Consider the following 27,430-nt stretch of genomic DNA (forward strand, 5'->3'; position numbering starts at 1 on the left):
CTGAACTTAGCTACTATTATTTTGAAATGTTGAATATTATTACACTAAGGATACTTCAGCTCACTTTATCAGAATAATAAAGCACAGTTGTATTTAGTCGATGACTGTGATTTCTGTTCATTCCATTTGCAGTGGTTCACAATGCTTTAATTTCACACAGTCTAGCTTTTGTTTCTCTGCTGTTTTAAGCAGCACTGACAATTCACCAACCTTTCTACCTTTGTTTCCAAGTCCTTCTATTGTATTTTCCTTGTTTTTTTGAAATTAAAAATGTTTTATCTCTCTAGTACCACTAAGTTGTTGTCTTAAAGATACATTTTTTACAGCCATGGAAATAAAAACTTCTAGGTTTTTGAATGTTGTGGCGCCAGTAGCCATGCTCCTCATTCTGAGGTTTGTACTTGTAGATGTTTATAGGCAATATTCTGTAGGAGCCTCAGCCCAGGCTGCTCTCATCTTCCTGTCACCTGCTGTTGCCTTCAGTTATCTGCTAATGCGAATGCTGACGTGAGCTTTCAGATAACCCTATCCAATCCATCTTACATAATCCTGGGTAATTAGACATTACATCAAGGGCAGTAGTGCATTTTGTTATTATATGGAAATCATATAATGCAGTCTATTAAATGGTTCTTAGTCAGTATCTAATGTTACTCAGAGCATCTTCAATATCTGCTGAAAAAAAATGGAAAAGCTGTGTACATTTTACAATAGTCATATATTTAGATTTGGTGACATTGCTGTATCATGATTACATGATAAAATTAATAATTTATTTTTGCAACCATAAATCAGAACTTAGCACAGCAGGTCACCTTGTTATAGAAAGAGCTCTGGTTAGTCAAGCAGGACCTGCTTTTCATAAACCCATGCTGACTATCTTGCAAATTTTTCAATTTCTGTTGTAGTGTTTTTTTACCTGTATAGTTCAAGAATTCCAGAACTTGTCATGTAGTTTTCCATACATGTAAAATAGTTACAAATTCCATGTAAATTTTTAAAATATAGTTGCATCTTCATGAGAAAATATACAGGACTTTGTGCTTCATTTTTTTTAACTTATTCTTTTGTGAGAAGACTGTGTTTATAAATGCCATTATCAGATGCCATTCAGTGTATTTCAATTTATTTTCCATGGAAATTTGCATTGGAAAAATGTGATACCAGTGCTTTTCAATTTAAATGAATTAGCATCCACTAAGGAAGTTACAATACCTGCATTTTGAAGAGCAGTGTACATTGTGCAAGCTGATGGATTGTGTTAATCTAATCAAACTGTCAAAGCAATCCTTCTTACAATATTTTTCATCATAAACCCAGTAAGCATTTGAACTTGTGTTTTTTGCCTTTTTCCTAGCAGAAAGTAAGTACTGATCACACTCAAAAGTATTTAGAAATGAGAATAACAAAGATTTAACTGTCAAGCTGGTATGCAACTATGAGTAATGAACAGGAAAACCTATATCATGCTCATCAACAGTAATTAAAATATAGTTTGTAAACTTACAGCTGATACTTTAAAAAGAACTAAGGTTTTTCTGTATTTTCTGTACATTTTAATATAGCATTTCAATCAAAGATACTTTTCTTTCTTGAGGATAGGTGATTAGTAGTGATTCATACAAAGCTCACATTATCTTCCTGTGTGATAATCTTTCAAGCTGCAGTTTAAGTCATATTTTAAAACAGAGATTCATTATAAGAGGCTTATTTTCTAAATTTGATGTGATTTTTTTTCCTACTGACTAAAAAGACATGTCTACATGTCATTTTATTCTAGTATACTTTAGATATGTTTAGTTATTTTAACTCTGTTATTACTTTCTGTTGTATCACATTATTTCAGAGATGGAACAGGGAATATTAATTGCTGTGTTGATTTATTATTAAAATGTAAAATTGGAGAAAAGGTACACAGAAATGCTACTGTTGGGGAGCAGATAATAAACCCACTAAACACATTTCAGGATAGTTTGCAGTTAAAGTATCTTTGGTGAACCTTTTCTTGTTATCAGTTTTGCCATAATAAAGTTGCTGAGTAGTTATCAATCCAGAGAAGACAGTGTGAGCCTCTGGGAAGTACTAAGGGAAAGGTATTTTGGTGTATAATTATTTCTCCTCTATTCACTATGAAGGAACTTACTTTGTTAGTTAGAAATTTTTAAAAAGTTCATTTAATTACTTTGAAGTGCACAGTAGATGAAGTTGAAATAAAACAGATATTTCTTTATTTCATATCTGAACAAGAGAGTTGTATCTGGTAGCATAACAAGTTGAAAGTTTTCAGATGAAAATACATTTTTAAGTTGATGAACAGAAAGTACTGCAGATGTCTGCACTTCTCCTATGTGTGCTAGTTGTATATGTGTTATGCAGTATCATCACAATTGATCAGGAAAGAAAAGTGAGTAACAGAATAGGAAAGCCTGCAGTTGGTAAAAACTCATTCAGAATTAGCATAGAACTGAACTTAAAACCAGGAAAAGTAGACTGTCTGAGCTAGAGTACAAAAATACAGTGGCACTTAAAATTCCCATTCATGTAAATGTAAAGTGGCATGGAAAGATTTAGGTTGAAAAAGGAAATTCTATTCTGGTACATAATCTTTAACCATGAACTGTGGGTTGCCACCTAGGAACAGGAACTGGAGGTCAGAATACTTTTAGGAAAATGATAGAATGAAGAACGAAAGAGCCCCTAATTTTGCCATTATATAAATCTACAGTGTTCCTATGGAACAGGTTGGAGGAAGTCAAGAATAAGTCAAAGTGAAGAGTTGCACCTTCAAGATTCCTTAGCCAGAGGGGTAAAAATGATTGAGAGGAGAATGTAGCATAAGTGTACAAAGTACACGTGACATAGGGGAAAGTTTAGTCACATTTAAAAACTGGTGTCAGGTCCAAGTTCCTTACGCAGCCTTTTGATTGTTGAACTCTTTACCACAGCACTCTGTGGTCCTGAATGTTATGTGGATTCAGAAAGGGACTGAGCAAACTTGTGAGAGAAAAATCTATCATTAGGAATTGAAGCAGATTCCCATATCTGGATCAAGACACCTCTGTGCTATGATGCTTGTGGATGGGAAGAAGTTACCTAATGCTTGCACTTACTTGGATTTTCCCTTACTCAAAGACAAGATACTCAACCTAAATTCTTTTAGAGTAGCTATACTGGACTCTGAAACTGTTGATATATGAACTCTATGCATATATTCCACATAGAAGAAGATCTTTAGGTTAAAAAGGTTGAAGATTATGCTATTTTAAAATTTTTTTTTATAAACTCCATGTTGATTCAAGACTCTTTCTTCTTCCAGAAGGCACTGTATTTTTTCATAGCCATGTGATGGTTGGAATGTTTTATGTTATCTCTAGGGTCTAAGGAATGCACAGTTGACCTGCAAAATAAGGCAGCATTTCTTTCTCCACTGTATTTTTTAGCTTGGAATATTAAACTTGTTTTGTTTAAAAGCAATATTCTTAAATGTGTCCTCTTTTACTTTTCAAAGTAAATATTATATTTACTATTATAATATATTTTTTCTGCTCTTCCTTCCATGTGTATTTTATTTGAGCACTTGGCAATATAACACAGTAGGAAAATTTAACTTCCTTGTTTGGTCTTCAAATACATCAAGAGAGCTTGAGGTAAGCTGCCTTCTTCATTTACTCCAGGTCAGCAGATTGCTTGGTTTGCAGAAAAATAAATAAGCAGAGGAAAGTGTCAAGAAAAAAATGGATACAAATATTTTACATAGAATATTATTTGTATTATAGGAAAATTATATCTTTGCTTCTAATTAAGAAAACCTTTAAATAATTATTCATCGAAGTTCTTATTTTTAATGGGATTATGATAGGTAGACCTTTTTTGTGTTAATAAACTTACTGAAACTGCACAGTGGTTTTCCTTTAGGTGTTAATATTGCTCATAGAGTTAAGACCTGTGTTTTTTTGTGTGTGCTGTCTTTACTGCTTCCTTTTCCTGGTCTCAAGCAAACATCTGTTTTGACCTCCACTGTTTCCAGTAATCCCCTTTTAATAATTTCTTATTTAGTTCCACATTATTCATATCAGAAGCATTTTGATTTTATATGTGTTTAAATGCCAGAAATAAATATTTCTTTAATTTTAATCATGATAGTTTTCCACTACAGATAAGACATTTTTATTGTTTAAAAGCATTAACAAAACCTAATGTTATTCTTTCAGCAGGGAGCAGGGATGAAATGGGGAGAATAAAGTGTAGGAGAGATGAGTCATCTTGTTTTTAATATTTCTAAATATAGCAGTTGTGTTAACATGCTTTGATCCCTCGAATAAGTGCTTGGAAAATGAAGGGAAGAAAAAAATTTATTTCTTCTTTTGCGTAATTTAAATCCATTTGGAATTTGGTTTTCTTCCAGGTTGTCCCTTTATATAAGTACTAAACATTATTAGGTTTTCCATCATATTGCTAGCTCTAAGTAATTAACAGAAAATTATGCAAAGTCAGAGTAATGTTGCAGGTACTTTTATTGTTCTAAATAAGTCTTGTAAAGTACTTTTTAATGGGCAATTTAACAATTGACCATTTTGGTATTAAAATGTAATGACTATCTGTTTTCTTTTAGATGAAGTTGAATTTATGATTTAAGTTACTCTGTGCATTTTATCCCCTTAACTTTTGTTCAGATTAATCAGCTTTTTGCTATAGATATTTTTCCCATGTGTAATTTCCAAAAATTCTGCTAGCTATCAGTAGAAAAGTAGACTTTGTAGAGTTAAATCTTCATTAAATGTTTTTACTCACCAAAACAATTGGTTTTGTTTTCTTCTTGCACTTATTCTGCTTTGTTGCTTTTAGAAGTGCAAATAAATCCTGAATCAGAAAACTCTTCATATTTAGAAGGAGTTCTTGGAAGTGTGAAGATGAGCACATGTGGAATCATGCATACTTGTGCTAAAACAAGCTTAATCTCACACATAATCCTGAAACTGATGCCCATGAGTTCATTATTGTAGTGTAAAAACAGTGTGTTAACAACCTTGAGAACCATCCCTATCTCATCAAGCATATATCTTCCTGCACTCTACTTTTGGTGCAGCCTAGCTCTTTTGAAAAATGCTGTTTATGGAAACAGGTGTGAGTTGTGAGTGCCTTCTTGTTGTCCTGTCAGAGAGGCGTTTGAATTTGGGCTATCTCAGCTGCAATCAAGTTCTTCTGCCCATGGCTATGAGGAGGATTCTTTTCTAATTTAACTTTCTTGTTTATTAGACATGACTAGGTTTAGGGCACAGCAGAGCTGGGCAGTTCTGTCTCACGCTTTTGTGTGAGGAGGCAGGGAATGGCTGGCTGGCCATGTTAGAAGCAGTCATTTCTGGCCCATTTCTACATGAGATGTGAGTCTGTTTACTGACTGCATGTGCTAATAACTGTTTGTTGTGATTGTGATTCAGTAATTAGTATGACTGAATAGAATATTTAATTTAAAAGGGACCTACAATGATCATCTAGTCCAACTACCTGACCACGTTATGATAAATTTTTGTTGCTCACCTACACTAAATAAAAAAGAAAAATATCAATCCTTTGCTGATTTCTGTTGATGTCTTCTCTTCCTTAGATTACTAGGAAAGGGTGTCACAAAATACTATATACTAAGGTCTAGCACCATTGCAGATACAATTTTAGCTATATACTTTAACTGGGGAAGGTGTTTTGTAGGGCTTCATCCTGAGTTTTGATCTTTTTACAAGCATGATTGAGAGGTGCAGGAAACTACTTAACACATTCCTACTGGAAAAGTTGCTGTTTGTGTCACTGAAGCAGTGTAGTTTCTCAAGAAAATGTGATCAGTTGAGTCACTCATTAAGTCTTATTGCATCTCTGGTGTGCTGAGATGTCAGTTCACGTTCTGAAAACAGTGTTCAGGAGCCTCATTCACTTGCCACATCAATGCCTTATTCCTGAGAAGAGGCACAAAAGTCATTCTCTGTTTCTCCAAGCTGGAGTTGATGCTGGCATACTTCACAGCAGAGAGATTTCACTGTGTTCCTGTTCACTCTAAAATGGACTGTATAGCCTAGTGCACTATTGAAATAATCTGCCTCTGGTCAAATACAAAGGCATTTCAGAGTCTACAGCACCATCCTTCATCCTTTATGGAGCAGCACAGCAATTTAAATAAGCTCTCATGCAAGGAAGATTTTTTTTTTTTGGTATAAACATTTTAAATGAAGGGAGAAAGAATATCTTAATGGCTGTCAGGAAGTAGGAGCACAAACCCATTGGTTTTGTGATTATGAAGTGTAAGTTTTAGAGAATTAATAGTCTTGCAACTTAGTGTTGATTTAAAAGAGAATGTCCTGCAAAAAGAATTAAGTTTTCTTAGCTTAGTTGATTCATTTTCTTTGCCAGCTTTCTGATGTATTTCCTCCTTTCAGCCATTCTATCTTATCTACAAGACTGTGTAGATTTTTCCATATCATTGTGAAAATAAGTTTTGATTTAAATATTAAAAAAATATTTAGTAGCAATAAGCTTTCTCGAGGAAAGACACTGCTTTATAGCTGGTCAGAAAGTGGAATTTATCATAACTATTGAGATATGTCGAAAGCACTTTATAATGTGTTTATTACCGAATATCACTAACGTACATGAGCTAGAAAAATGCACTTTTTATTTTTCCTGATGAAGCATTGCTTGCTTTCCTGGTGGAGTTTTGATCATGTATTTCAAATTATAAAAATAAAACCATCTGATTTTGTCCAAAAAGCAATATTAAGTTATAAATGGTAATTTAGTTGCTTTCCTGAGTTGTCTGATAGCTTTGTCATTGTGGCAGTCTAGATTCTGGGGGCATATTTGCAGAGATTTCACATCAGGCTTATCTACTTCTTTTGGCTGAAGCCATGTACACAACACCAAAAAGTGCAGGGAGGAGACAGCCTGAGAGAGGCTGTCATACCAAAAGATTCTACTTAGAATATTAACAATCATGCATTTCTTGATCTGACCTCTAGTCTTCATCTTTATTAAAATGATTAAGAACAAGTCTCTGCTTAGGTCCTTACATCAGCAAAAATAAAATATGCTTAAGAAGAACTGAGTATTAATAGATGAGACACTCTGTGTAGCAAATTCTAAGTTTTTCTCACTAGTAGCCTAATTATTCCACTCATCCTTTTCCTCTGACAAATGGAACACAACTGCTGCCAGTTGTCTATTAATTGCATCCTTTTTATCAGCTTCCAACTCTTTCTATTAAACTGTGATATGCTCTATTTAGTATGTTATTCTGTAGATTTGTTTCTTAGCATTCCCACGCAGCAGACATTTATTTTTGTCATGCCTGTGTTTCTCTGCGAGAGTGAGGGAGTGTGAAAGAAGGTGTTGAGCAGTGTCAGATGAAGCTCATTGCTATTCCAGCAGCATGACTGTGCTCCTTTAGGAGGGCATTCAATCCTTGGCATTCATTCCCTCACACTGATGTGATAACAGAATAAAAGAGCTTTACAGCTGATTGAAGTCAAGTAGTAGAGCCATTGTAAAGGCTCACAAGAAGATTACTGATGAATACCATTACTGCTGGAGGTTGGACTAGCAATTGTGCATGTCCATGCTTTCTTAAAGAGATTGAATAATAAAAGAGAGCATGTGGTAATGATTATGAATTAGCTATGCTTTTCTTTCCTAGAGTGAAGATGAGGCTGACCATTTGACTTAAGAGTACTAAGAATTATGTCACAAATGATTAGTGAGTTCTGAGAAATCTTCATTTTTAAGTGGTAATTGGAGTTGTGGCTGTATTAGTTCCCTAGTTTTGAATATCAGAATACAGTAAATGTGATATTCTCCTTTAGTCTGGAGTCAAAAGGTGTTTGGCCACTTCAGGTATTAATAGAAATGCATAGTTTTTCCCACTTTTCACACTGCAACATTCTCATTTTTCTTATGACAGGAGACAGATTGAAAGCTTTGAATTTATTGCAGTACATGGAGCAGTCTTTGCTTATAAATGAAACAGAGGACTGAGATAAAATCAAAGGCTCTTCCGTGGTCTGGTTTGGCTGAACGTTTTTGAAACTAAGGTAGTTTGTATCTGATTATTTTTTCCTGCTGAGAGGGGATGTACGGGAAAACATTACATGAAATTCCCAGTCTGACTTATTTTTTCTGTTATGCTTTTAACTAATGAAGGAATAGGAGATAAATAAAATGTTTCAAGACGACTTTCACATGCAACAGAATAGTTCATAACTACAGGTACTAGCTCTGACAAGACCCTGTGGAGGTTCTATAAAACCTCAGGTTGGCCTTAGCTGTGGTTCAGTCCATGACTGTGAGAATGTGTTTCAAAAGCATGTTTGCAGTCCAGACCAAACCACAGTAGGTGTGCCATTCAGAAATGACTTTCTGAATCCTAGAAAACTCCTCAGAGGCCTCTACAAGATTTCTTTCATCTAATTCTGTTTACCACCTGATCCTCTCATCAGCCTTTATGGCTCTGGTTGGTGTTCTTTGCTGTAATTTTTCACCTGGTGTTCACTGTCATCCCTGGAATTTTCGATTCATCTGAAGGGAAGCTCCTAAGGGATCTCACTTTTCCTCTGGAGACATCATTCTGACCACCTGTGTCTGTTTTTGAAAAGGAATACAACCCCCACGAACTGAAAGCAAATAATAATCTTTTACAATACTCTTCAATTGCATAATCATAAATATCCGTAGGATTGCTGTACATTGGATCACAAAACCTTTAATACATATTCCATTGCTTTTGGTAGATTAGAACAATTGCATGCTATTTTTTGTCCTTTATCTGTATTTGAGAACAATAGCAGAAATTCCTTAGATTATGTTGATAGGTCTGAATGAAAAAGATATTATGAAAAGTAATAAATGGAAATTATGCCTCCAACTTCTGTTTGCTCTGAATTTGTTTCTAATGGAACTCCTATGAAACACAATAAATAGTATTGAAAATGCAAGTTTTATGTAGTGACTTAGGAAATAGTAATAATACCTTGAATAAGCTAAATAGGTACAAATAGCTATACAGCAGTTTTTTTGCATTCTAGGCAGAAATTAATATTTTGGAGAGAAAACATTGTCTAGTAGATAGGACAATAGAGATAACAGTTGAAATACCTATGCTTTCTTGCTTTTTCATCTAAATACAGTTTTTCTTTCTTTCTTACAAAAAGTTATGGATGAAAATTTCCAGGTAACATCGCCTACTGTTTCCTGTCTGTAAAATAACAGACTTTGTGAAAATTTTATATAAATTACTAAATACAAATCAGCTCAACAAAGACTGTATCTTCTGATTATCCTTTAATAAATTCTCCTGTTGCTGAAAAAAAGTCTTGTACATTGTGCTCAAAAAGGTCCACAAAACTAGCATTTTCATGACTGAGCCTTTAAATTCTGATAATCTTCCTGTTTGTTAATAAACAGGTTTTCTTCTTTCCATTGGATTCTTTCCATGTTAATAGTAATTTATCAAGGCTAAGGAAAATTAGTGTCTTAATCAGCGAACAAATCAATCTGTCTTTTCTGAGAAGTATAAACTTTCATTAGTGATACTTTTTTCAAGCTTAGGTTGCAGAGAAAAGTTGTCTCTTATTTTTTTTACTTTAATATTTCAGAAAAAAATTTTTATGATGGTTATGTGCTTTTGGTTTGTCTTGAAACAAGCCAACACCTGCTTTTTAGTAAAGCATTTTCATAATTAAAAATACCAATTTTGTTCATTTTTCCATAAGATACAATTTGAAACATTTTGTTTCATGATACTGTATGACTTTTGCAGTTAAATATTTAAATCCAGACTAAATGTTTGTATGATTGCAGTGTATTTTTTTTCAAGTTTTAAGTGTGATTATTAATATGATCTTATTATGATTTATATGATGATTAATACGCTACGTAAATTTGGTTTTCTGACTTGTAGATTTTTTTTCTCTTTGGTATTGTGTTACATTTTATTACAAGTGCACTCTTCATGGCTTTTATTCTATCTGGACTATGACATCATTTTTCCTTATTGTTTTAAATTCTCTTTCTCTTTGGTTTGGAACCTGTTAAGGCAACAGAATTCTGTTGTTTGGTTCCCTGTAGGCTCCCACTGAGCAGTGCTGACAACCTTTGCTCCCCACCTGTTTCCATAGTAGCAGCACCTTGTTGTTTTTGAGAAGTGATTATTAATTTGGTTTATTGTTTAAGTGCCCAGGGATGCAGTGAATTTTCACAGCCTTCAAAGGCTAGCCAAGCTTTAGTGGGATAACATGGGAAATAAAAAACAGCCCTTGGAATGTTCCTGATACAGTCCTTGCCGTCTGAAAGTTATGAGGCAAATGCAGGTTCTTGAAAGGTGGCCAGGATCCATCTTCAGTAGCTCATCACGAAACCTAAGAATTGTAGAACTTCAGGAATGAGTTAGTAATTTGCCACCTCTGTTTCTGTCATTGTGCCTGGGTGCATGGCTCTGGGAGTCTCTTCAGTGTGTAAATTCTCAGTATAACTTTGTGTGGGCTGATAGCTTTGTTTTGCAGCTCATTTTGCACATTGCTTGTTTCAAACATGTTCCTTCCAGCAGTGCACACTGTGCTGCTTTTGTTTTGGCTGGAACAAGCTACAGATGTTGTCAGTGTGTGGTGAGCCTCATCTTTCCATAAAGCCATTCTGTAATGGCAGAGATTTTATACCAGTAAGTTTTTAATGCTACCCTGAAAAACAAGGTGTCCAGAAAACAGTTTTCCAAAATGGTACTGGGTAATTGGTATTGATTATCATAAAATCTCTGCTTTGTGTGTGTGTGTTTTGTTTTTTTTTTTTTTTTTGCAAGATATCTGATTGCATTAACTGTAGCTTATTTGTTATTTAATTTTTTTAATATCCTTTGCTATTGTGGTATTGATTTAGGGTGCTTTGGAATCAAGAAATCACTATATACACAAAGCAACAGAGTAAGTGGTGTTAAGAATCTTGTAGCTATGTACCAACTGAAGTTAATATTTGCAATTTACATTATTTGGGAGATATGAAAACATTGACATTAACTTAAATTTATGCTCGAACATACAGCTGTATGTGCTTCTTTCTAGCATTTTGGGATATGTTTGTCAGATTTTAAAGTCTAAAAGTTCATAGTCTTCAGTCTTCATTGCTATAAGCAAAATCATGTGAGAAAAAACAGTTTGAATAATTTGAATAATATTATAAAGCTGAAGGACAGATACAGTTAACAGTTACATTTTGATGCTACATCCTTTAATAAGTAAATATTTTAGTTCACACCATGGGTAGATAATATTTTGTTTGGTTTCTGTTTTAATTTTCTAGAGGCTGAGTTGTTACTGTGGAGCATATTTGTTTGTTTTTTTCACATTCATTTTGTTGATAAAATTCATCTTGAAGCCTGGCAGCCTAATTTTTTTATGATTTTTTTTGGTTCCCTGTTACAGCTTAATAAGAGAGATTTAAATAAAATTGTATGTGATTTTTTTTTCTTTTATGATAGTAAAAAATCCAGAAAGTGCCATTTATAACCCCACTACGTACTCTTTTAAAGTCTTAAATAAAATAAATAAGTAAAATGCTTCTGAAAATTTGGAGAGATGCTTGGGAATCTAACGCAGTGTCCAGGCTGTTTCAGTGGGATAGTATTGTCCTTTTAATGTATTTGGTCAATATTTTTTGATTGAAAGGAATTCAGAGAAGTATTATACTAGATGTTATACTATGAATTTCAGCTGAAAATTCTGTGCTTGGTCAAAAAAACCAGCCAGAAAGCTTTTCTTTGGATCAAAGCTGTCCTCCTGTTTTGAGCTGCTTAAGGGTAGGGTAGTGCTTAGGGCACTCGTGTTTGCTTTGCCTTCTGTTGGAAGAGTCTCCAGCTCCTGGTGCTGAAGACTCAGTCCTTTCAGTGTCACCATGGTTTAGTGGAGTGTTGCTCACAAAAGCTGATGGAAAGAAAACAGCAAGTCATGTTCATTGACAACAGTAAGAGATTTGAGTAACTTAAACTACACAGTCTGGTGATGTCATGTCAAACAGGAAAACATGAAGCTGTGCAGGTTAGGCCAGGTTAGGCTTTCAGTATTGGAAAAGCTGTTGAAGAGCAAGAGCTTTTTAAGCCCTTGTGTTGTATTTGTGATGGAGTAAGGTTTCTAGAAAAGCCCCCAATGCATTATTGGTAATATTAGAATTAATAAAGTTGCATGTAGGGGATAATACCTTGAAATTTGCCTCACTTTTTACCACTTTTTTCTTCATTTAAACTGCTACTGGATATTCTTGTAGGAGCTTTTCTAAGGAAGTGGCCGCTAGGAAAACATTGATGGTTAGTGTCTGATAGACCTGAGATGGAGAAAAGTATAAAAGTGTTACTGTTGTAATAATCTCATAATTGCTCAGGGCTCTTTAGGGTCAACATAAAAATTTTGTTTTTCAGATATAAGAACAGTATCATCAGAGAAACTCCAGAGAACCTTGATAAAGCAGATTGCAACAACTCTACAGGTGTTGCCATTCTCAATGAGTCTTTTGCTTTATGCTGCTGTTTTTATTCAGTGGTCTGGTGTGAAGACTTGCTATTAAAGCAGACTTTATCTTGATCTGCACTTAATTGTCAGCAGAAGAAGATTTAAATCAAAGATCTTACCTTGATTCAGTATCCTTAAAGATACTTAAGTTCTGAGCGGGGTGTGGCATCTGTGGAGTCATTTAGCATCCTCAGAACTGTAGTGTTATTCTCAGGAAATATTTTTGCTAAATCTAAGAAAGGCAGTCATATTTAGTAGATGTAGTCTCTCCTTCTCATCAGAGTTCAGCAAAGCTGCACCTGATCATCTGCACCTGACTATTAATTCTTTGTGTGCTAAGCAGTTGGTGGATGGGAATAAAAGTGGTCTGAAGAATAGTTTTTGGATTAGCTTTGGTATTAACAAAAGAAGCAGCTAGTTTTATTCATCCCAACAAGATCAAACTCCTGGTGATAGCTATCAAGTATTTAATGAATTTAATTAAAATTCATGCATTATTAACATTTCCAGCTGTGTTATTGAATGACTAGCAATTTTCAGATACTTGGAATGAGTAATGGTGTTGGCTTTTCAGTTGCTTTTCACATAAGCCCTTTTGTAAACCTGCAGTTTAGCACCATCATGACTATACAGCCTGTGTGCTGGATGTAGCTGAAGAGCTGTTGAGTAATGTTTTCAGATGTTGTGCTTTTCTTTAATCAGACAAGATGTTGCTGCATTCTGCAACTGCCTACTTTAGTTTCAATGGCATTATTAGTTTGTTTTAATGGAAGCTGAATGAAATGTGAAGCATGCAGACCAAGGAATGTTGTAAGCAGTCATATGGTCACAAAAAGCTTGGTATAATTAAGTCATCATCACAAAGTAAGATTAAACATTCAGGCAAATTGCCATCCCTAAGCAGAGACTGATTCAGATAATGTTGCTGTGCAATGAAAGGGCTTTCATGAAGGGTTTTTGCAGGACAGCAAATGAAGGAAAATACCAGTCCCAGCTATTTCCTAGCCTCTAATAGGAATAATGGTGATCAGAAATTAAGGATTTTGTTGCTTGTTCCTTGTTTTGTAGAATGTGGTTTAATGATGGGAGAAGGGGAAGCAGCCAGTGATGTGTCTTGTGTATCTTGGTAATGCTAGAAGGTTGGATGATGTTCTTGACACTGTGTTAGGACATACCTAAACTTGTTAACTTGGAAAACAGGGAAGGAAAGTGATATCTCATGCTTATTACTAAATACATTTTTGGTATTTCTACTTATCATCTTAGTTAACAAGACCACCTATTACAGAACACGTGACTGAACATGTGACATATTTGTTCATTCTCAGTTCCTATGGTGTGTTCCTTGAGAAAAGGAAAAGGCTTTGGAAATAGTTTGCATGAAAATTTATTTGTTGTTGTTATTAAGAAGAAAATAAGTTATTCTTAGAATGGACAAGGTTCTGGTATAAATGTCAATCTAATCCAAAATCTTCACAAAACTTTTACATTACATTTATCCCCCAGTTTACAGAAGTAGGAATTTGGGAATTGTAGAGTTTTTATTTACTGAAAAAGAATTCAGCAATACCTTTGTTGGATTGTTTCGTATGCTTTTCTCAAATTACCTGTAATGTTTAATTTAAGAGCTCATTGTAATCCAACCACCAACTTTGTCCAAAAAGGCATATGAAAACCTCATTATCTGGAAGTGACATATGTGGCCGAAAACATACTTCAGGAGAGGATTTCTTTGAATTACTTGTTGGCAATGTGTCAGTATGCACCTTCTTGTTATTTGATGGAAGTTGGAATAAGCAACCATTATTTTTTAATACTGTTACTTAGATTTTGCTTTAGTCTTTCAGTATAAATATGTGATATATATGTGTAGAGATATTTTCACTACTTTTTTCAGTTGTGAAATGGTAGAATAGCACTTCTTACTTTCTGTAGGTCTGCCTTGAAATATTCATTTGATAACTTTTATGAAAGCTAGTAATATGATAAAGCTAAAGCAAATTAATTAAACAATAATACAACTATTATACAGCTATTTCAGTGTCTTTGACATCCATAGACTAAAAGCTTTAATGATTGTCTCAAGTATGTATTTCAGTAGATTTGATAACCCATGAATATCTGCAGAAAAGGATATCATTGTGCTCTTTTTAATGGACTAACAATTTAATACCAAAAATTCAGCAGTACCTCTGTTTAGAATAAAGGGATACATGTAAATGAGGCTACTGCAGAAATTATATTTAAACAATGCTGACAGTTCTTCTATTGTGCCCATTAATTAATTTCCCAGTATCACAGTTCCCTGGGAATGAACTGTAAAAATAATTAAAATGATACATGAGGTAAATAATTCTGAAATTCAAAAGGTGAAATAGGGAATTAGTTTAGTAAATATTAGTCACACTGCTTATTTGTGCTCATTTGCCTTTTAAAAGCAGGTTGGAGGTGTGGAAGGTTTTGGTTCATGTGATCTGCTGAAGTTTCACAGGTGGAAAAGTTGCCATATTCTTTTTTGATTGTGCTTGTGCAGTTGTGCTTGTTCTTAAATCAGTAGTTTGCTTGAAGCAGGTTGGCATTTATGTAGAGATATTTTGCCTTGCAGCAAAATACTTCAGAATTAAATCAGTTGCAGCTGATCATATTTACTAACAATCTGGATTTAGTTTGTACTTTTCAAGTTAAATCATACTTTTAAATGGAATTCTGTGACTAAAAGCAGTGTTGATTTTAGTGTGACACAGCTTTGCTTTTTTTCCTAATGCATTTTTGGCCAGCTAATTGGTGTCAAGTCTCAATTTGAGACAGAATCTGGATGTTTAAGTACAAATTAAATTAGTGATTTCAGAGAGAACCAATGGGTTTTAATTAGAAGGAAACTTCAAAACAAATTTCTTTCCAGCCGGACAGTCATGTCTAAATAATTGAAGCCCGGCTTTCAGCCTAGCTTAAAATATAAGAAGTTTATGCAGTACATATTCTTTCTATCATTGAATGATGAAACAAAGATGAAATCTAAATTTTGGTGTCTCAAATGTGCATGCCTTTGAAAGTATTTTGTCTGGATGTTTTTAGTCAAGTCTGCCATGTAATCTACTGAAAAAGAAATAGCTTGCAGGTTCTAGAAAGTTTTTTTCTGCAACCTGTCTATGCTGGGGAGGCAGCTAGTTGCTCACTTCTGGGTTTATCCTTATCTTATTGACTTTCCATAACAACTCAGTACTTCCATAATTTCACACCTGCAAGAGGGATTTTAAATTAATTTGGGGCAATCTCAGCAAATTAAAGATGCAAAATGAATTTTCTGGGAAGTAGCTAGAGACTTAGCCTTTTCAAGCATGTAGAAGTTTTTGAAAAGGCTGTTGGTAGTTGTATGTTCTCATACACTCTTACAGCTTGTGTGATCTGTCTGCCTAAGCCTTTTCTGAGGAAAAGACTCAAGACTAAGGTGTTTAGGGAAGTATATGCTTCACCTTTATATACATGAGAAACAGAATTGTTTGCTTGTATTTCATGCTGTTAGAGAAAGTAAATGATGTAGTGGTATTCAGTGTTAATTACACAGAGATTCGCTATTTGAGTCATTACACTATGTCATGGTTTGGTAAGATAATTAGGAACCATATTAATGGCTCTAACCTAAATAGTTTGTTTTTTAATTCATCAACTATGGTGAACAAAGAAAACATAGCTGTAAGTAATCAACTGCTCTCTAAAACATAAACAGTGTAAATTATCTATTGTTATTAATGTAGGCTTATAATGCTATGTGGCTTCTACTTGTTAATGCACTGAAAACAACCTGGAAAAGTTTCATTAGTTCTTGCTGCTGGTTCTTCTGTTCTCATTGACAAACAAATTACTTGTAGAAAGTAATTTTTTGTTCCTACTAGAGGAACAAAATGTAAAATATGCATATTAGATTGGGGTTTTATGTACTGCCCTCACTATTGTTATCTAAAACCACAGTGGTTGATCAATCACTTGGTAGAATTCATGCTCACATTGCCACATCCCTGTTTTGCTATGTTCTATGTAGTTATAACTGCTAGGTAAAATGGAAGTTGTTTGCCTTTTCAAATTGTAGAAATTCAAGGCAGTAGATTTAGTAATAGTTTCTCCTGCAGATACAAAGAACAGCTCATGGTCACTACAGATAACAAGAGGCTTATTAACATGGGAAATTAGAGAAATCAAATTATGTTTTCTGATAGTCTCACTATCCCTAATGCTTCTGTGTCTATTTACGTTCTTTTCAAAATAATGTTAGAAATAAGTATCGCAAAGTGTTCCCCTTGTGTAGAGTTCAGCATCTTCTTGCATTTGTATCCAAGGCATTTTCCAAGAAAACTGCTTTCCATGGCTTTCTTCTGTCAATACATAATTCAGCAAGAAAAGGCTTTAAAGGAGCATAAGCAGCTCAATTCCTTTGCTAAGATCTAGCAACACTCCTGTGTGCAAAGGTAATAAACCACCACACATGAGGAGGAAAAATAGCTGTAAAAGATGACAGTTCAGTGTTGGATTTGAAAGCATTTCATTGAGTGAGAGTCCACTTGACATCCTAGTCATGACTGAACTCTTTAAAAACATCATGGTGAGTTCTTTAGAAGAACCAAATGAGAAACATTGATTTTTGCTTTCCACCACAGTTTATTCTGGAAAAGCTAGGACAAAAAAGTCAAATACACACTTTGTTAGTTACTTTTCTAATCTATTTGAATTGAGCATGTTAGCAAGTGAGGAGGGCAGTACTTTAAACTCCATTCTGAAAATACAAGGTCATGTGGAAATTTATATGAAAGATGCTTAATAAAACTAAATTACTAGTTCAAGAGTGCATAAATAGAGTAAATAGTAATTATCATTAACGTGCATTTATATTTGACATTGATTCATAGTCTTAACATTAATTTTGCATGCCATATGGAACATTCCAATAGGGCAAGGTATTGATCCAAAAAAAATCCAGCAGTGGTCTGTGTTCTTTGTGGCTGGGATTTCACAGCAGAGCTTTATGTCACAAGTCATATTTTAGGAATAGTTGCCATGTTGTTGGTGATTAGATCAGAGAGGCCAATGACTAAATTGTTGTGAAAACTTATCCTCCACCTTGTTTTCAGCATAAATATGCCAAATCTAATGGAAGATTTTTATGATAAGTAATTTTTTTCAACATGCCTAGCAGAAATAGGGAATGTGAACACAGTTCTTGTAACTTTATTTAAAAACAGCTCTTCTATAAAGGATTTAATGAACTCTAAGAGTTGAGATATTTGCATAGTTTTTTGGCTGTGACACATATTTCTAGATTGATGTTATGACCTGGAAATGTTACTTTCCATTAAAGATTTTGAAACACTATGAAATGTGTTTGCATCAGATTTTCTTTTATGCAAAAATCAAACCTGCCCATAAATTTTCATGTTAATTGATGGATGTTCACATTAGAAACAGCTGCTTGTAGGCCTTACCTATATGTTATGTTTGTTTCTTTTTTTTTTAAAGCATAAAAGATACAGCTTTGTTGCTACATTTATGGTGAGAATGGATTCAGCTTAGACAAGTGCTCTTGCTCACTTACTCTTGGGAATAGACATAGCCAAGCAAAAAGAATGATACAAGACAATCCAAAATGTGCAAATGCAGCAGAAGTGTTGTTAGTAGGTATTTTTTGCATATAACTGTAAAAAAATTAATATGCATAATGATTAAAATTTCTAACACTTTTGGAATAATTGAAATTTCATTTTATATTAATTTTCATTTTATAATTGAATTTTCATTTTATAAATACAAGCACAGTAGCAGTCAAAAATAGAAAAGTAAAAAAAAAACCAACAATTTGGAATTACTGGAGAAGGTAGGAAGAATAAAATTTCATTATGAGCACTATGGGAGTTATATTCTTTCTTCAACTTACATGCTATACACAGTTCAGGCCCTATTTTAAAATGAGAAAACTACAGAAAGGATGGTTAAGAAGGGTGAGCAATGGGGTGGAACTGGTACATGAGGAACAATGGAATAGTCTGTAAAAGAGAAGGAAATATGAATGGACTGCAGAAAGTGAACAGGAAGTGATTCGTACTCTTTCACTGCAAATATCTGAACTACTGTGAATGAAATGAACCGGTTTAAACCAGACATACTATATGGCATGCACTCATGTTTTGGAATTCTTCGTTCCAGGACTTGGTGATTTACCAAAAAGTTTACAGTTGCAAAAGGTTTTAGGAAATTAAGACAAATCTATTAATTCCTATTAAACGGACATATTCTGCAGCTTCTCTTAGGATATCTCTGAACGCAAAACCTTTGAAATTTGGGAGTATTCTGGGGAGGTCCTGCTATATCTTGCACTCCTATACTCAGTCGTCTGTTGTTGGTCATTCCTGGAGAGAGGCTTGTTACTGTCATGGACCTCTCTGGTGTGTTCTTGCTGTATTTCTTCTCTGACTGGAACTCTTGAGCCTGTTTTGACAGTGAATTGAGTCTGAGCCTAGGAAGTCAAGGCTCCTGGCTGATCAAAAATGCAAAAGTTGGAGGAGCAGCCAACATATTTCACTTTTCATGATGTTCGTATGTTGGCTTCTTTCTCTTTTTCTGCCATAGATTGCTTGGATATTTTGGCAAAAATTATTTAAATCTTTTTTCGCCTAAACTATCTGCTCTTTGTAATGTGGTAGAAATGGAGTTGCTTAAGGTTGCTTTATTCATGTGTAATTATTGAGTGGAAGTCCTTGTGTCTGAGCTATAACTTGAGTGTGAAATGTGGTTTAATACCTAACTCTGACAAAATTTCATAGCTATAATTATTCAGAGTACTTAAACAATAATCTTGTTATATCTCTATAAATACAAATATACCATAAAACTTGTATAAAAATACAAATATAATAGCACGAGGTATTAGCACTCCCTAAATGTTGAAGTATCCAGGGTGGAAGGCTGCTTAGACTAATCATTGACAAGACAATAATTAGTCTAGTCATACCACAAAATTTGTATTCTTTTGATAGTTGTCTAATTCAAGAAGTTTGGGGAGTGCAGTCCAAAGAATGCCTTTCATTTCAGCTGCAGAGAAGATCCAGCATTTGCAGGGCAATGAGATATTTGTGATGTTAACAATTTAAATGATTTTTATTGATAATGACAGATGGGTCTTAGATAATGTGCTCTGAGTCGTCTGTAATATGTTCAGAATAAGTCTTCTGGAAGGTTGTACATCTGCCTTGAGATTTTTTTCTGAAATATTTAAATCAAGGTCATTGTTTATACTTGATTTTAGATAGCTTTTAGCTGGTAGTCTGCATTTCTGTACATTTAGAGATCAAACTGTTTGTAACTTCAAAAACTGCAAATGGAAAAGTATAATAGGTATCAGGTGTTAGAAAAGGCAATTATGCATTAGCTGTTTTACTCAATTTCTAAAACTGTCTAAAACTATCCATTGAAAATACTTTGTACCTAGACTTATCTCTGAAGCATGATGAATTTTTAAATCTGTAGGGGATATGCATTTTTTTCTCTAATGAATTGCATTTTTAAACCTATTTTGTTTCATTTAAAAGAGCTTCATTTTGAAGAAACTTTTATTGGTGAAAAAAAATCCAGAAAAATCACAAGTCAAAGTACAAGTTTTTATATGCATCCAGATAATTTTTCTACAAATCCTTAAAAGTATTTCCATAATTAGCTTATTCTTGTTTTCAGTTCCAAGTGCACTTTTAAACTTAAAAGCTTCCCTCCAAATAATTGGTATTGTCTCTTTTCTAGAACTATACTTATTTGGTGGATCAGGTGGTCTGTAGTTTCTGTAGCTGTAAAAATGGTGTTTCACAAACCTCTTGTAGCACACTCTGCTTTTTTATCAGTCAAGGATCGAGGACATGGAAGAGTAGTAGTAGAATATTTTTCCTTTGTGACTTGTTGTAGCTGGGAAGTTTATTTATTGCACAAATTTTAAATACCATGTTGTTCTAAGTTAAATAACAATAAAATAGATATTTTATGTTATGCTTTATGTAAGAAATTGTTTCAGTTCACTATTCTTGAGCAGAGCACTGAATTTTTCTAAAGAGTAAACTTCAGTTTTGAAATTACCAGAAAGAATATGAGAAAACTTGCTATATTTTTCAAGCACTATAATTACATCTTGTAAATTATATAGATATCAGCATTTAAGTATACCTCCATTTGCCAGATTATGTAGTTTAATTTTATAATTATTATTTTAAAATTTTATTTTAATGAGCTTTTACATAGCATTAGTTCACAGTCATAACATTGATTATTTAATATCATAATTATTTTTTCAGGTCTTAGTGTTATAGAAAATAAAATCTGAGATTAATTTGATAATACGAAAAAACTTAGTGATGTCTTTTAAAGATTTCATCAGAATATTTTCTCAACTCTTATGTGAAATTATAAAATACAAATTTCTAGTGGGAGTTTTATAAAGGGATGGAATCTGCTAATTTGAACCAGAACAGAAAGCTTCAGATCTGAATACAAAACTAACCTGTAAATGTTTCATCGTATGAGTAAGTTTTCTTCCTATAGTGAAAACATCTAATTCTGTTCAATATAATACAAGTTATTTTTATTTTTACAATGCTTAATAATTTCCCATATCAAAATTTATAGTTTAAATGCTACTGCTAGTAGAACAGTTGACTTAATAACGGAGATGAAACATATGTTCACACCACAGTGTTGAGCTGGACCGTACAGTACTTCATGCCAGATACAAGCTAATGGATAACACCAGAAATGGAAAACACACCAGTAAAGAATGAATTTAAATATGAGAAATGGAAGCTGCCTCACCTCTGTCCCTGTTAGAGATAATAGAAATGAATAGGTTTGGCATAGATTAAATGCAAGCATGTTTGTTACAAAGAGAGACAGATGTGGCTGACATTTGTAGTTAGAAGTAAATGTCATAAAAATACACTTGGGGCATATGGTGATCAAAAGTATTATTATTTGTGTATTGAAATGATGATCTCTTTTTATTTTTTCTAGTCTGAACCAGAGGGTTTTTCTCACTTCCACTTGTACGTCTGTGCTGCCTTCCTTGTCAGGTGGAGGAAAGAGATCCTGGAGGAGAAAGATTTTCAAGTAAGTGAAGAAGATATTTTTCAAGCACAGTGTGGCATTTCTTAGATTTACCTTCCTAACATTACTTGGGGATGAATTTAAGACAAAATAGGAGCATCAAGACTGACAATATCTTGCTGTTAGTTAAGAGTTGCTCCAAAACTGTTAGGCATGAAGTGATGGAATATAAACAGTAGGAGATGTGTTTTCTTTGTCCACTCTGGAAAAAAAAGCTGTTTTAACTGAGGCAGACTTTGAGAAGATGATATCTGGGGATGCTGTTACCTTGGTATTTTGCAGAGATTTCTTAAAAGATACATTTTTTAAATCTTAAATGTATCACTGAAGAATTTATTTGTAATTTCTCATCTGTATAATATAACATTCTCTAACAAGGTCATGTTCATTCTTTCAAAGCAGCTGGGCAAACAGTCTTTTAAAATAAAGAGCCTGTTTTTCATTAGGAAGTTAAAGGACTTCAGCCCCCTGTGTTTCAAACCATTAGATTTTTCCAGCAAAAGACATATCAGGAAGTTGTTTGTAAGAAGATTTGAATATGGTAGATAGGCAGTTGATTTGCGTACATCCATAGAAGTCCAATTATTTTTGTGAACTGGTGACAGTTCACTTTCATAGAAGTATTTATATTGAATTTTACCCTATGATACACATTGAATGCCTAAAAGGCTTTAAAGTCTCGTTTGAAGGCTGAATGTGGATAGCCTGTGCTGCAAAGCCCCCACCATTGCCTACCCAGGGAAATGGCCCATTACCAGCTTATTTTCTCTCCAGCTGACTGAACTCCATGGCCCTCTACAAATGAACCATTGTGCAAATTTGTGTATCACTTCAATCTATTTTATCTTCATGAAAGGATTTATTCAGAGCTGTTGTTGCCTGTCTTTGAAATGAATAAATCCCTAAGGGCACAACATAACAGCTTTAATTTCTACTACCTGCTAACACTGTCAGATTTTCTCAATTTATGGTACTTTGTCAAAATCATCTCTAATGTTGGTATCCATACCTCTTGATTACAATTGTTCACTGTTAATCCTCCCCATTAATTTTTTCATGTTAATTTCCCACACCAAAGAGCGTAATTTTCCTCTCTCTACCAAATCCATTACAACTATACTTCAGATAAATAATACCATGCTATAGTACTATGAAGACTGGTTTTGTTCTCCTTACACACATTCAGATTTGTTTACTTATTTAATAATTAAGGTATTCCTGTATGGTTTAATTTCTTTATAGGCTGTGTGAACTAGAATATAAAGTACAGAAATCAGAAATACACTGGAATGCATTTATCATACTGCTTTGGATTGCTTACAACCTAGAAATGCAATTGGTAATTTTGAGGATCTGTAGATCCATGCTAGTTTTATCACCATCATATGTTATCACTAAAAGCCTTGGCCTTCTTTATTGTGTAACATGACCTTTTAAAATGGCTGAACTAAAGTGTTATCAATTCTCTAAATGATACTTCTGTTCCACAGGCAAGAATAATATCCATTATTCTTCTGCTTTGTTAATAATAGCTGTAGATCAGTGCCTAGTCTTCAAAGTAATAAGCACTTAAACTACATTGGAAAATTGGGGAGTTCAGTATATGCTGTTTGGAGTACTCTGATTGCATTGAATTCACATTATTGAGAAGTCACAGCTATAGTACAATTTGTACAGAAGTTTTTTCTTCCATAAACTGTACCAAGAATCACATGCATTCAGTCATTTCTCTTGCACATAGCGTGTGGTGCATTTGTTTTTCTGCATATGACAGGAATAAGGGAAGTCTCTCCTGTCAGTCAGAGGGCCTGGTTCTTTTCTGCTAGCTATGAAAACTCCTTCTCTTCTTTTACATGTCTCTTTGACCTTTTTCAGTAGTATTATAGACCTCACAGGAATTTTAAGTTGGAATAATTTCCCAAGAACCTCAGATGTGGCACTGTGCCAGAAGAGGCACTGAACAGATTTTGAATGAAAGACCAATTTTAAAGGAATTAGTTATGCAATACTTTTATTCTTATTATTTGATGAAGTATATTATCAGTACTACAGACAGGATGACAATAGAAAATAATCTTTGCTCTTAAGATACTTATTTCCATTATTTAAAGTATGTCTGAAACCAAGCAATTAGTAAAAGTATGATTTTTATTCTTTTTGATATAAACAGATTAATTTACATAGATACCAAATGTTCATCCCTCATTATTTCCTTATTACAGACACACAATATCTGGTTTTGGGGACTTTTTTTGTGTATTGTCATGTAGCAGAGAAATAAATTTTGAAATGAAAGAAGTCAGGCTTGACTCAAACTATAGAGTGATACAATCTGAAAATTGTTTGATATTTGGTATATGGCTGTAGAATTCAATATTAAGAAATGAAGAGAAGTAAGTTTTGATAAGGGAAGGGTGGAAGAAATAAATGTTTCAGCTCAGGCCTCCAAATGTTCAAATGTTCTTGTGTATATATTATATGTACCTAAATAGGTGTATATGTAGACTTGGAAGACATGCATATAAAACTGTGTTGATGCTCTGCCATATTTTTCATATTTCAAATAACATAATGAAATAATTTTTTTTGTAAGGTGATAATCAAGTCATGATTATAGTTGTCCTCTTTTGAATCATTTGAACAAGAATTGCTCTCACTGCCATTTATTCAGTTAAGTAAACAATATCAGATGGTTTTATTTTCCTAGGAGTTTAAATCTGCTTATATTTTGTCCTACTTATTCATTAATCTTTCTAGTAAGCTATAATACCATTTTCAAATTTGCTGTTTAATGCAACGAGCTGTGTGATGCAATGCTATGTAATGAGGACAAAAATTATTACATTCAGCAATTTTTAAATTCCCCAGAGTCACTTTTTGATAGCAGTGAAATTAAACTGACATGTTTTCAGGGAGATGTTTTAAATATTTCATGCTCATGTATAATACAAAGATTAATACTATGGAAAAGAGTGAGGGTTTTTGTAGTTTTCATTACAGCTTATTATTCTCTCTTGGTTCTTGCTTCTAGAGAGCTCTCTTTATCTAGATAGGGTGCCCCACAAACACAGATACAGAGAGGAAGTTTGGATAACTCTGTTACTCTATTCAGTTCAGATTAGCAGTTTATACTTCACATGTAGGGGAGCAGGGAACATAATGGCTAGGCAGTAAATGGCAGAAATTTTAATCCTGCCTTAGATTTTCTCTTGTAACCAGTGTGATATTTTATAGACTCAAACAGGTCATTCTTGGTTTCCGACATTTCTGCTGATGATATGAATATTCTGTGTTAATCTACTGGTTCCATACTAGTGTCATGCAAAAAAAAAAAAAAAAAAAGAAAAAAGCAGTAAGCTTAATATAAATAAAATACTTTTTTTTTAATGTGATAAACTATGCTTTTTGAATGCAAAATGTGCAATTCATTTAGCTTACATATCTAAGCTTAAGTAATTAAACATGCTAGTAATGAAAACCTTTCTACTCATCAGCATGTCTTAGACTTTGACTTGCTGTTACTAATTTTCCTAACTACAGCCATAAATCCAAAATTCTCCTGAATTCTTGAAAGGTGTGTATAGCTGATGCTGTTAAGTGATAAAATATTCATGTATGATTTTGAACATATTTGGAATTGAACTATTAATAGAAAATATGGCTACCGAATTTACTGTTGGAATGTACAAGATATCTTAAAGATTTTTACAGAAACAAGACTTCAGGGATTAGATTCAACTGTTGAAATAAATACAAACTAATGGTAATTATAATTAAGTTAGTAACAGTTTAATTCATACTGGCTTATCTGTTAGATTTGTACTTTGAGGAAGTTACCATTTTGTTGACATAGCTGAGCTACAAAAATATATTCAGTATGTTGTGGTAAGGAATCTGTCTTGCAGATCTTTTCTTATGATTTTAAGATACTGACTTTTCTGTCGAAAAGACATTTTCACCCATGCTGTCACCAACTCACATCTTTATTACTGCATTGTCCTTTTCTTTGTCATTGACAAATACATTTTTGCTCCAATTATATTCACCCAGACTGCAGAGAAGCTGTAAAGATAATTTTTCAGTCCATCATTTTTTCTTGCTTTCTTGCTCTGCATCTCCCTGAGGTCCCTCTTTTTTAGAGCACCAAGGAAAACTTAGACACTTTCCCTTTTGAGGCCTTTAATGGACTAATACTGACACCTTACATGGCATCTGGGACTCAGCAGTGAGATGCTGGCTGCAGTCTATCAGCCCGTGATGACAGCTTCATCACCCACCTCACTCCAAGAAAGCAGCAGTGCTATCTCCCACTTTGCCACCTTACCTAAATGGAGCATTTGATGCAGATATTCAGCTGCTTTTGTCTAAGTCATGCTAAGTTCTGGTTTTTTGCTATGCCCAGAATAGATTTGACAGGTTGGCTTGAGACTGTTAATAGCACTTAGAGTCACATTGATGAGTTTTGTGTTGCTTCTTTTTACTTTTCTCTGAATTTATTGTCTCTTGCTTTACACTTGAGCCATAAATCTTCAGGATTAGTGACTGTGCTTTATTCTTATTTATATAATATTTTAAATAATTATTATTTAATTATTATTTTCTATATAGGAAGTAAGTCTTATTGACTTGTTTGCCAAAATGAATGCATGCACAATTTTATGTCATATTAGAATTGAGATAAATGCTGAATAACAAGATGCTAAGAAGACAAATTTTTGTCTGCTGCCTATATAAGTAATGGGCTTTAGTTTAAAAAGTTTATATTAATATCTTTCCTAGAAATTATTTACTGTAGAAACATGTCAGATATCAGAAATGTAATTTCATACTGTCTTTTTACACTCAACCACAGTAATAGATATTTCAGTAGTCTTTTGTGATCTTTACATAGTTTATGATTTAAATTTTTAAAATTTACTTTTCCTGAAAATATAGGAGTGCTTACTTCATATAATATGAGGTGTAAATAATAAATCTAATTTAATTTAGCTTCTTGGTATGTACTGTGCTAAAAAATTAGTTTCCATTGCTCCTGCGGTAAAAGAAAATGTTTTTTCAGTTAAAAAAAAATATGTTTCTGAAAGGATTCGTTTTTTGAATAGAGGAATGTTTGCGCTCCTTCTCTCTAAGCTCTATGATTAGATGATTTTATGCCCTCATTCTTCTGTGTATGGAAGCTAAGAGGGTCTTTTCTGTGGATGTTCCAAAACTGGTAAAGAATTACAAACTGTGAACATGGAAATCTTTCTAACTGTAAAGAGCCTGACTACTAACACTGCTGTGATTTTATTCCCTGCTGGGAGCACTTTTGGAAGATGTTCAATACACTGTAATGTGTTTCAAGAAACTGGAAGCTCTGCTGTTTTAGACTTCGAAAGTCATAGCTGGCAACCTAATGTGAGATCACTTCTTAATCTCTGGGTACTGGTAGCAGACAGCTGGGATTCAACACTCTTGAATCATTTATGTTCAGGAGAGCCAATTTGCAATAATAACATTGCTGAGTTCATTTTTGCATGCAGAGCTTAATGAACAGAGACTGATGTGAGTGGTAATAGTTTAACTGCTCTGTTATCAACCCTACTCAACTTCGTCAAAAGCTTCTGCATATTTTGATTGTCATGGATATCTTGACTTTCTCCACTTGTGAGTGTATTGTAAATTAAACAGAACGGTGCAAAGATGTTTTAACATTCAGTCTTAGAAGTACAGGTTTTGTCCCACAGAAATTACTATTGCAAAATTTTAATATTGAACTGAAATATAACAGATAG

General features: G+C 33.7%; 1 protein-coding gene across 3 annotated transcripts in view; it reads left to right on the plus strand.

Annotated features, from left to right (window-relative positions):
- The window catches only part of TBC1D22A (TBC1 domain family member 22A), a 149,916-nt gene that overhangs the window by 84,165 nt on the left and 38,321 nt on the right, over positions 1-27,430 (plus strand). For all 3 annotated transcript variants that reach the window (XM_021524818.3, XM_021524817.2, XM_021524816.3), the window contains exon 12: positions 21,564-21,659. In XM_021524818.3, coding sequence (XP_021380493.1) covers positions 21,564-21,659 — 96 coding nt within the window. The remainder of the gene's footprint in view (positions 1-21,563; positions 21,660-27,430) is intronic.

The sequence above is a fragment of the Lonchura striata genome, chromosome 5 (genome assembly GCF_046129695.1).
Source record: "Lonchura striata isolate bLonStr1 chromosome 5, bLonStr1.mat, whole genome shotgun sequence".
NCBI lineage: Eukaryota > Metazoa > Chordata > Aves > Passeriformes > Estrildidae > Lonchura > Lonchura striata.